At 40.9% G+C, this 11,824-nt stretch overlaps 1 protein-coding gene across 6 annotated transcripts in view; it reads right to left on the bottom strand.

The window, feature by feature from the left end:
* Window positions 1-1,332: 1,332 nt before the first annotated feature.
* The window catches only part of LOC307022690 (uncharacterized protein), a 47,198-nt gene continuing 36,706 nt past the window's right edge, over window positions 1,333-11,824 (bottom strand). For 5 of the 6 annotated variants that reach the window (XM_079655550.1, XM_079655554.1, XM_079655555.1 and 2 more), the window contains 7 exons: window positions 8,059-8,773; window positions 7,154-7,313; window positions 3,971-4,075; window positions 3,821-3,871; window positions 3,678-3,732; window positions 2,870-3,181; window positions 1,333-1,923 (listed from right to left, as the gene is read on the bottom strand). In XM_079655550.1, coding sequence (XP_079511676.1) covers window positions 2,883-3,181; window positions 3,678-3,732; window positions 3,821-3,871; window positions 3,971-4,075; window positions 7,154-7,313; window positions 8,059-8,773 — 1,385 coding nt within the window. In that variant the 3' untranslated portion in view covers window positions 1,333-1,923; window positions 2,870-2,882. The remainder of the gene's footprint in view (window positions 1,924-2,869; window positions 3,182-3,677; window positions 3,733-3,820; window positions 3,872-3,970; window positions 4,076-7,153; window positions 7,314-8,058; window positions 8,774-11,824) is intronic. The other variant, XM_079655551.1, reaches the window with a different exon arrangement.

The following is an 11,824-nucleotide window of genomic DNA, read 5'->3' as shown; positions in this document are numbered from 1 at the left end:
GACAGCACATCTCATGCACATTCCTTTGATCTCTGGGCTCAGAGCTGTCTGGGGTCAGTTCACTGCTCTGTGCCACTTACAGCCACAGTCAAACACACACAGAACACAGAGTCACCCTGGAAATAAAGACCTTTTTTCATTCTCATACATTAAATCCAATTTCAAGAGACCCTAGAATACATATTCTGTCGCTCTGCACTGTTCGAGTTCAAATAAATCAAACACAGACACTCTCAGTCCCTTTTAGCTTAAGAAATCTCTAATAATATTAGTTATTTGTATTAGGGCACCCAGCTATCTCTAGTAAGTAAAGGAAGTATGATTTATCAAATTGAAAGTCCTACATAATAACTGAATATTGGAATATTTCCGATGTTGGTCCTTGTCTAATTTTGAGTTAACCACATTTTGTTTGTTCGCCATTACCATATCCCAATATGTCTCTGAAAAACATTTAGGAATAATAAAAAGTACCTTTATAAAACTAATAAATGTTTAATTGTGGATTATATTCAGGTTCTTATTTGAAACAAGCCATTTTAATGAATTTATTCATCTTAATCAAGAGAACTTAATTAATTTGACAAAGTAAATGTTAATTAGTCTTAAATTGGATTTAATTTTTTTTTATATTCTTCTGATATCGTTTAGTTGTGTTATCAAGTCTGACAAAAAAGAAATCTTGCTGTAATATTAAGTGGCATGAAGATCTAATAAATAGATGTTATTACATTATCCGAAATTTAGGATGCACTGTTTTTCAAGCTTGATCTCAAGAAAGAAAGTCAGGATATCTCAACCTCTGCTGCTCAAAACATATAACATTCATTTTTTTTTTTAAATCTGTCTCTTACACATCTTATAACTGTATGAAAGTGCAATACTTCCCTTACAAATGTGTTAATATTCTAACAGTTCAACCACTCATGATGCAACAGATGATCTACAAGGGTTTTAAAATGTCTGGTAGCAGGGTTCATAGGTGCAGCAACATTTACATTTCACTGAAATCCTCAGTGCTGCCACCTTCTGGTTCCTCTGAACATCTTACTGTCATGCTGTCGACAGTTGAGAGAAATACTCAAGTTTGGTAACTGCATTTCCTTTCAAATGTGTTTGAATGAAGGATGTATAACACCATGTTTTTATATATGTATTTTGTCTTGTTTCCACACAATCACAAATCTCCTTAGCTATTTTCACCCATGAACAGCTCTTAAAACAGAATCTTTTTTTACAAAATCTGCAATACCCCATTAGGACACTGAAAAATGTTGTTATCTAATGTCTTCTTCTGATAATAATAATCGATATAAATGCAGACAGACGGACACCCTTTCATAAAGCTTTATTTCACAGATCCCCTGTAACAGGAGGCCTAGGCAGCCAGGCTCATTATACATTTACATACACTGTCTGTGGCCAGTCCTTACAATGCTCCATGTTAAATAACTCAGTAATTCAAGACAAAACAACAAACACACACACACGCACACACTGTTCAACTTAAGATAACAATAACAATATCGTAACGACGGTAATAATAACAACCATTGTCAAATATGATGTATTTCCAGACTCTTATATTGTATTTTCTAAAATGTGTTACACAGTCCGTCATCTTTAAGGTGCACCATAAACTCTGCATGTGACATTTGATAATACAACTGGACAGATGCTGCACCAAGACACGCGGTGAAGACAGAGAATACTTGTTGCATGTTTTTATATTTTCAGATGAGAAGCTCCTCTTTGTCCTCTTGCGGCAGATACTGTAAAATGTGAATTCAGCGCAGTTCATTGTTTGTTTGGCACACCATTTTTTCTTCTTCTACAAGCTGCTGTGGTATGGCATGAATCTCATAGCTCAAGCAGAGACATAAGGCGCGTCTCCATGGAGATGAGTGGGGACTCACAGGACCTCTGCAGAGACAACAACACAGGTCAGATACAGGGGAACAGTTCAACTCATATCAAGTTTCTATTCCAGTAGGTATTAAAAGCACTGATTCTGTATTTCAAAATTAGCATCCCATTAGCTTTAGCATAGGCTATCTATTTAGCTCATTTTCAGGTTCATATTTGTATTTTTCCACTTTGACATGTTTACATGCTTACATTTTCATAAAGTGTTTCCTCTGTAGGAAACCTTTGGATATTATCCTTTGCAGACCATTTGCATGCATACAAACCTATAAAAAAAGACTACAGGAAATACAAAATAAAAACCCAAAGCATAATAGAGCCTTTAAACACGATAAAACCCCACATCTTGATTCCTCAAGAATTCATAGGCATACTTGATATTTTGCCACTTCGTACAAATCAATAGAAATTATTAATAAAACAAAAATCCTCATCTGATTTCCATTGAAATATCTACTTGTAAAATTGTGAATTGAAATGTATTTCCAAGAGAGATTTTTGATTAAACTACATTTACTTTACTTTCATTGTTCATTTTTATGAGTGAGTATTACTTCTTATACAGTTCATATTATAGCTGTAACATTTTACATTATTCTGTTGCTGTAATCTTTTGGACGAGAATTTCTATATTATCTAATGTTACTTTCACCCAGGTTTGAGTCTTATTCCTTACACACAATAAAATGATGTGAACAAACAACACCATTTTGAAAACATCTTTAATATCCTTCAACATGATGGCTGTAATATACTTTTGTACTTTCTCTCTCTTCATACCCTGTTCTATAATTTCTAACTACTATACACTGTGATTAGGGTTCATGTTACTTCTATACAAGCAATACGGATGTAGGATTGAACGTGTTTTTAAACAATTATCATCCTTTAACACAATCAACAGTATACTTTATAGTGGTGAATTCAGCACCAGGACACAAACCTTGGCTGTGTCCTCACAGTCTCAGCTGCTGAGTCTTCACCGTACCTGCGACATGCTGAGGCTTCATGGGGCCTGTTTTCATCAGGAAGGGCTCTCCGCCCTCAAACGCCAGCATGGGCTCACCCACCAGCCCGCTCTGCGCAGGGTTGGATCCATTGTTCAACTGGATGATCTCCTCAAAGTTGGCCGCCCCTCCATTGGCAGAGATGCCGTTCTGGTGGGCGGCGGGCTGGACGTCGTTGGCAACAGGAGCGGGAACACTTTGTGACGGGCTGAACACAGCTGCACCAGGACTCTGGAGGCTCCCAGCTTCTGCAGAAAGATGTGAATCATGAGTTATACTTTGCTTCAATAGCAATATTTATTTTTACGTTGGTCTTTTTTATTTGTTAATTGTTTAACCTTTATTAGAATTATGGCAATTTTATTTCTATTATCTTTTATTTTTATTTCTGTTGTACCTAAATGTTCACTTTCTTTTTCAGGGTTTCATATTTTATATTGTTGCAGTTGTCTTGTGTCTTATCTGTCGGAGAGAAACCATTATTTATTTTATTTTATTTTTATTATCATACACTTTACCTCCTTGTGTCTATTAACCTGATAACATTTGATATTTTGCTGCATGTACCTGTAAAGTTCTTAACAAATAATCTGAGGGGAATTTCTTGTTGTGTATTTTTAACTTGTGATATGTCATTTTGGAAAGCACTTTGAGCTGCGTGTGTTGTTTAAAAAAAGCTTTATTATTATTAAACAAATTAGATTTTTAGAGTGTATTCCTGTATGTTGATGATGTGACACTTACCCTTACTGAGATCTGAGTCCTTGCCGTTGACCTGTGGAGAAGCTTTGACCTCTTTCTGTGAAGATAAACAACAAAAAGACGTCTGTTTTAAAACTCCAAGAAGTGTGTTAATGTCTTCTCTGTAAAAGAGAAATCACACTGACCTTTTCTCCTGCGTCACTTTTCCGGGTCCTCTTCATAATCTCATCAAGGCGCTGTGCAGATCAGACAAGAGAGGTCAGTTAGTGAGATGTTTCTTTAGAGGGAGGAAGTACTATGATAAAAGCTACAGTGTTAACATTCTTCCTCCTCACCTTCTTCCTCTCCAGCCGCTCCTGCTCTTCTTTCTGGAAGTGTTTCTCTCTCTCCAGGCGCTGGCGCTCGGCCTCCTCGCGGGACTTGGCTTCAGCCTCCTCCCTCTGAAGAAAGAAAACAGAAATATTGCAGGTAAGACTTTAAATAAACCGAATGTGTGTCATTTTTGTATTGAAACCTGCTTCACCAGAGAGTTGAGAAAAGTTTAATTTCATTAGGATATTCTTTTACACACTTCAGATGCCCTTGTGTAGATTGAGAATACAGAGACAAAATACATAGCAAATGACACTTGCCCAACTGTCTAATTAAAGTTGAATTTGTAGAATCGTACTCTATGCAAGTGCACAGGAAGTCCTATTTCCCCTTTTACATTTCCTGCAGCAAGAAACTATTTTTAGCATTAGTCTTAAAACCTTTGTGTGATTGACTGATATATTATTTGTTAATGTGGATTGAGATGTGAATTGAGTATTAATTATAATTTTACCACTTTTCTTTTTAACTAACGGATGGCCACAGACTCATTTGACTATTTTCTACTGCTAATTGCTAGACTGATGACATGTAGGAAAGGCGTCTTAAGCATGAGTTTCATCCCTTCTGCCACAGCAGCACTAAACGCACTTCTGTGTGTACATCTGCATATATACCCATGAGTGTCTGTGAGTGTGTGTACCAATATATGACCATACAGTATGTCCACCAAATTACATTTTTTGAGATGTGCCAACTTGAGTAAATGACCTCCTTGGACAATAAAGGCTATCTATTATTTTTGATAGAAATGATTGCATAACTGAGTCTAAATAAATAACATCATATCATTATCTGGTTGAAAAAGGTACTTACATTTTCCTTCATAGTCAGTGATGGACTGTAACTAAATACTTAGTCAACTACATTACTTAAGTATAGATTTGAGGTTCTTGCATTTTACTTGAGCATATCCATTGTAAGTTATCAGAGGTAAATACTGGACCTTTTACTCCACTACAAGTGCATTATGCTAATAATACTTTTCATTAAATATGCTTTAAATAAACCTTTTAACCAGCAGTCGGCAGCACACGCTCAGTCTGTCCTGCAGGCAGCCCCTAGGCCTGAAGTGATATAATCTAAGTACCTCCATTACATGCTTCACAGGGTATTTAGATTCAACAGCAAGCCAACAGAAGTGCGCAATGAAAACAGAAATAATGATGTGCGCATAACTCACATCTGTCAACTGTTGCATACTGCTGTTTTTTCAGATATCTGCTGTGTCCTGACTTTAAACTGCAGCAATGTCATTTAAAGAGACACATTTTAAATATTCACACTCATTTTCAGTTTCCATTACAGTGAGTGCTACACTTGAGCTCTCAGAATGATGAGGCCGCTGTAGTGTGGAGCTGTCAGAGTGGAACAATGGTCCGATTGAAGAGGAGAAAGGGAGTGGAGCGTGGCTGAGTGTTTGAGGCACACTGACGCTGCTTATCCGACTATCAGCAGAGATACAGGCCTGCCACATTCTCCCCGATCACAATGGCCCCCTCAGCCTCTGCTCATCCCCGTTATGGAGGTCACCAGCTGGCATCTACCCGGGCACACAAGGGCCCTCGGACCAGCGAGCTGTCCGTGACAGCAGCACTCTCTCCTGCTTTAATCTGCCCAGATGCCAGACAGATAGTGGTCAGAGGACGAGTGCTGTATGGGCTGGAGTACGGTATCTACCCCCCCGACAGCTCAGGCATCCCTGTGCGCTTTAATCTGCGCAGATGGTAAACTGGGCTTACTGCATGTGGGGGATCGCAGGGATTCATGGTGGCTAATGGAAAATTAGAGGCTTTTCTATGCATACTGTATTTAGAGTTAACAGGAAGTGATACTGTGTCTAACTGGTGAAGTGTTGGGTGCAGTGTCTGATTCCCACAGTGAAAGCAGGGTTTTGTTTGAATTCTTCATTCATTTGGGACAAACTCCCAGAAGCACAGAGGTCTGCTGCAACTTTCACTTGATTCAATCAGAAGACTTTCCTTTTTAAAGCCTTTTATCAAATCAAATGAATACCTATACAAATCTTTCACAGCATTGAATTAAGGTATTTTATAACAGTTTATTCAATTTTAATTTGTCTTTCTTTTCATTTTCTTGGCTATTTAAAGAGTATTTTGTTTGTATTTAAAGGTAATTTTAAATGGTTTATCTTTGCCTTTTTTCGAAAAAGCTTGTCACTTGATTTGTAAAGCACTCGGAAGTGCCTTGTTAATGAAATGTGCTATTAAAATAAACTTGCTTTGGAGTGCCCATGGATACAACTTCTAGGTATAAAGTGTTGCTTGTAGGATGTAAACAAGCCTTTATTTTTCTAAAAGTCACATTTTTTACTATAAGAAGTTTTGGATTATATGATAGACATCCAATAAGTAATGGTGCGATCTGAAACCTTTAAAGGTCCCCTGTTATACTGTTTTTCATCAATATATTATAGGTCTCAGATATATACAAAACATGTCTCTGAAGTGTTTGGCTCCAAACACCAAACAGATCATTGCAGCATTACCCATAATCCCCTCTGTTTCAGCCCTGTTTCAAAAGTGCTGATTCTCTGTCTGTTACTTTAGATGAAAATAAGGAGCCACTCCCCACGATATGGTGGGGGGGGGGGGGGGGGGGGGCGGATTACCTTGGTTGGTGATTGGCTATTGGTTAGACTAGCCCAAAAAATCGTTATGACATCACAAAGTGGTCAAAATCTGATCAGCTCATTTTCAGACAGGTTTTTATAGAAATGGATAGGGACAAAGAGAGAGAGAATCTTTTTTTCTGAAACTTTCCGAATCTCTTTCCACAGAGGAGACAAATGTTTATGTATAAAAGACATGAACAAGTGGATTTTGCATAATAGGTGACCTTTAAATAAACTCTCATTCACCCGTTTGCCTTCCTCCTGAACAAACTAGAGCATCAACTGAAGCAATTTTTCCGACAACACCTTCAAAAACCTAGAACGGGCCTCCGTATAACTCAGTTGGTAGAGCTGGCGGCCCCCCCCCCATGTACTGTAACTTGGTCCCCATGGCGAGGACCGGGGTTCGAATCTGGCCCAGGACCATTTGCCGTGGTTTTCCCTTCTGTCCCCCCCTTTCAAACACTTTCAATTAATCAAAGGCACTGGTTGCCCTATAAAAAAACCTGACCTGTCTCTGCTGCTTGTCGTTCTCCTCCTGCTCGGCTATGGCCTTCTCCTGCGCCTCCTTCTCCTCCTCGGCGCGCTGGGTCTCGTCCCTTAGGCACTGCTGCTCAGCCATGAAGCGAGCCTCCTCTTCTCGGCACTTCCTCTCCTCCTCCTGCAGGATCCTGAAAAGTTAAAGTGTTTAATAGAGATCAGTGGTTTGTGGGGATAAAAACCTTCATATTTTTGCGAACATGGAATTGATGATGACACCAAAAACATCTATGTTTTAAATACAAGAAAAACGTCAAAGTATCAAAACCTCCAGAAATAAACATTAAAAACATGTCGGTGACTCTTTATTTAACTGGTCTAAAATGTCCTGATATACTAAAATAAAGAAAATGAGCCAATAATTTGCATAACAACAATTCAAATCTAATGTAATGTTTTTTAGCAGGTGAGCTGCACACGTACAAATGTGTCCACAGGCAGCGTAAGTAGTTCCAATAAATCATTCATTATCATCATTTGTTTATTCATTATTTGGTTAAAAATGGAGCAGTTATTATCTGAATCTTCATGCTGCCAAATCACACAACAACTATTAGGAAATTAAGGATTTGTCAAATCAAGCACCAATTAATCTACTCAATGAAACAAAACATGTTGTTTTGCACCAAGGTAAGAAGGAATAATAACCTTACAATGGGATGAAATACAATGCAAGTTTATGAGGTGTTTTGTATTGCAGAAGAGTTTTGTTGCTATAAGCCTAAGGTGTTTCTGTTATTTTGTCCAAAAAATATTTATATTTATATATACCCTGCAAAGTCATAAGTGCTTAACCACACTATCATATTCTTTCTAAATATTATATGACATAATCCGATGAATAACAAGCTGTTTTAAATGGACATTGACCCTCACCTGTTCCTGTTCTCCTGCTCCACGCGCTCCTGCTCCTCCCTCTCCCGCTGCTCTCGGGCTTGTCTGCGTTTCTCTGCCAGGACGCGAGCAGCCTCCTCCGGGTTGTTGGTGCCGGCTGACGGCCTGCTGGTGGGTGCAGTCGGGGGGGTGGAGGCCGCGGGGGCAGCAGGGGCAGCAGGTGCAGCGGTGGGGGCTGCAGCAGGAGCAGGTTTACTGGAGGACTTGGAAGCAGCAGGGCCAGGGGATGGTGCTGCAGAAGGAGCAAGTTTACTGGAGGACTTGGAGGCAGCAGGGCCAGGGGATGGTGCTAGAGAAGGAGCAGGTTTACTGGAGGACTTGGAGGCAGCAGGGCCAGGGGATGGTGCTGCAGAAGGAGCAGGTTTACTGGAGGACTTGGAGGCAGCAGGGCCAGGGGATGGTGCTGCAGAAGGAGCAGGTTTACTGGAGGACTTGGAGGCAGCAGGGCCAGGGGATGGTGCTGCAGAAGGAGCAGGATTACTGGAGGACTTGGAGGCAGCAGGGCCAGGGGGTGGTGCTGCAGAAGGAGCAGGATTACTGGAGGAGGCTGCAGCAGGAGGAGCAGCAGGAGGAGCAGCTGGGGCAGCAGCCTCTATGCTGGGAGCAGCTGGAGAGGTTGCTGAAGCCTCGGAGGGGCGGAGGAGAGGAGGAGTCAGCGGTTCAGAGGACACCACGATGGCAGGGACAGGACTGGAGGCTGTCAGAGAGGAGACAAGAGATGAGTATGACTCTTAAAACCTCTCAAGTCCCACGGACCCGGTTCCGGGGCCGAAATCGCGTCATTTGCAGGAAACAACGTCTAAGGAACCTTAATATTTAATAAACTATGAATATTTTATATCCATATAACGGGGAAAAACTCATTTAACTGATATATATATATATTTTTTAAAACACACAATGCCAACAGGGAGCCTCTGAATTAGCCCCGAGCGAAAAATGCTAACCTATTACTGCACCGAAAATAACTCCTAGCTCCCTTATTACTTATCCTAGCTGCACATCCAAGACATCGTTTATGATCGTAAAGACACAGAATCTAACGGTGCCCACCTCAACACTGAAAGATACAAACTCGCGACGTTATCAACAAAAACGTACATCAAAACATGTGGCGCTAGGTAGCCTACAACGCTAACATGGCTTACCTTGGTTTTGTCTGGTCAAAACTGGTCTTCAATGGCATTAAAACGATAACAACGATGATGTAGTTAATTGATAGGTTAATATCCAATGTGGCTGTGTCCCCTTTGAAATTTTCTGATAATCTATAAGCAATAAAACTGCAATTCCGTTTTTCAAATAGTAGAGCAGGCCATACCTACGCTCTGTAGCAAGATTGAATGCGCTAAGACGCCACTTTTTTTTTAACATGAGTGTGTGCGGGACGATTTCCCTTCGATTCTATTGGCTCTAACGGTCAGAAAGAGATGTCACATGTCAAAATCGAAGAAGGGGGGCCAGAGATAAGGAAAATCCACCCAAATTGCCCCAGAAGAGGTTTTTTTGGCTAAATCTGTCTAAAAAGGTCAAATATCACTTGTTTTGCATCAATCTTGATACAGGGTACTTATTATATGTTGTACTTTGGATTCCTAAAGCTTTTAATCTACTAACCCATCATCCAAGGTTAGTTTTCACCAGGGGTGAAAGTGGTTTGAATTTCTTGCAGGTACTATAATGCTACCCCGACCTTCATTGGTTCATATTGTTCTCCTCCCGCCCCCAGCTTCATGCATCCCTGAACACAAACTTCAAATTTGTAATGTCTTTATGGGGTAGAAATTAGAAACACTTGACAATATGTATAGTCAATTATTTATTTTCAATTGTGCATACAACTTGTGTCAAAACTTAACAGACCATTAGCAAGGCATGTTGAGGGAGGTAAACTACACACTTTTCCACATTTTCCACAGAGGGCTGAAGTAGCTCTCCTCTTCTGTGTACCGGCGAGCCATGCAGCTTGTTGAGTGGGCTGCTCTTCTTCCTTTGCCCAGCCAGGTCTTCACATAAGGCAGTGGATCCCACTGTCTGCATGGTGGTCCCACAGAGCTGATGAAGAGGAGATTTGCTGCATTTGTTGTTGTAAGTTTGCTCCTATACTCAGTTATGATGTTATTCATTGTGCTGAACCCCCGTTCACAGTCAGCATTGCTTGGAGACAGTGCCACTGCCATGAGCAACTTCTTCATTTTGTTGGGAATGTTTCTTCCTCCACTGGCCTTGTATTCTGTGAATCCAAGATGGGCCTATTGTTGGTTCACATGTAGGACATCACACAAAGCCCTCACCTCATTATCTCCAAATCGAGGATTGTCATGGTCCCAGTTGTCAGGGTTGAGGACTGCCATTTGATTGATAAGGCTGTTATAAGCCTCTTTTCGGTTGGCTGCAACACTGGCCTGTGCTCTGTTTGCTGTGGTTGTGAAGAGTCTTTCTTTCATATTGTCTGCCACTGCTTGGATGAACTGAGCAGAGTCAATGATGGGAGACCTGCCAACTCTTAAATCCTCTCCCTTGAATTCCATCACTTCCTCTGCCTGACTGGCATCAACTGCATGTTGTCCTGGGTAGCAATTGAAACTTTCTATGCGTTTGACATACGTCGTCATGATGTCATGGGCCTTTGGGAGTGTGGTCTTCCTGTTCTGAAGAATTTCTGACAAGTTCTTAAGTTCAGTCAGAACATCTGCCATCAGTGCAAGACTTTTCAGGAAGTTGATGCAGCACAACTTAGAAAGCAGACCTTTGAATTTGGCCCTCTCTCTGCTGTCCCTTGTATCATCCTCTGATGCCTCACGGAAATGTTGTGCCAAGACTGGATAAGACTACCAAACTGCAGAGACTGCCCTCCATGAAGAAGCTACCCAGCGAACACTGAACACTTTTCCAATCCTCCTGAGGGCGATGTCCAGGTTGTGAGCAAATTCACTCAGCTGCCGCATGTTTTTTGGTGACTGGCTATATAATGAATATAGGCTGTCCATGAATGCCTGGAAGTCCTTTGTTCCCCCTGTCACATCCAGTGCCTGGTCAACAGCAAGCTCCAGTCTGTGATTAAGGCAGTGCCATAGTATGATGCCTGGGAAGTCATCCTGGAGCAACTTCCCAACACCTGACTTCACTCCCAGCATGACACTGGCCCCATCACTGCAAAATCCAATGAGGATTTCTCTCAGCAACTCAACAGTAAAGCCATTTTTAAGCAAGCAACCCATAATCTGTTCCTTGATATGAGGAGCAGACATACTATCCAGCTCAACCAGGTACAACGGAAAGGCAATGGGCTCCATGTCTCCATCAACACTAGCCTTCAGGAACACAATTAGTGTTGATTTGTGCCCAACACTGGTTGACTCATCAGCCAATACTGTGATTTTGCTTTTGGTCTCTATTATCTTTTTTAGAAGTTCCTTTTTCATCTGTGATGACACATGCTCAATTATGTCAACAGACAGTTTTGCTATGCAAAACACGCCCCAAATCAGCAGAATTTGCATGCTGCAGGTCAATCAGAATCTCAAAGTCTGTGAAAGGCTTGTTGTTCTTGGCCACATAATAGGTTGTCATGAATACCTTGGCAGTAGACTCAAACACAGACTCCTGACTACTCGCGTTCATGTTCAGAAGAATATCTTTATTTGCTGTCTGAATAATCTTGACTGCTTCATTATGTGCTGCAGAGTTCTTGTGTTCACGGATTTTTTTGCGCAGTGATGAAAGCTGGACATCCCTTGATGGACCA

This window comes from Notothenia rossii (assembly GCF_949606895.1).
Source record: "Notothenia rossii genome assembly, chromosome: 10".
NCBI lineage: Eukaryota > Metazoa > Chordata > Actinopteri > Perciformes > Nototheniidae > Notothenia > Notothenia rossii.
Note: the sequence above shows the minus strand (reverse complement) of the source record. Positions and strands in the feature narration are given on the sequence as shown.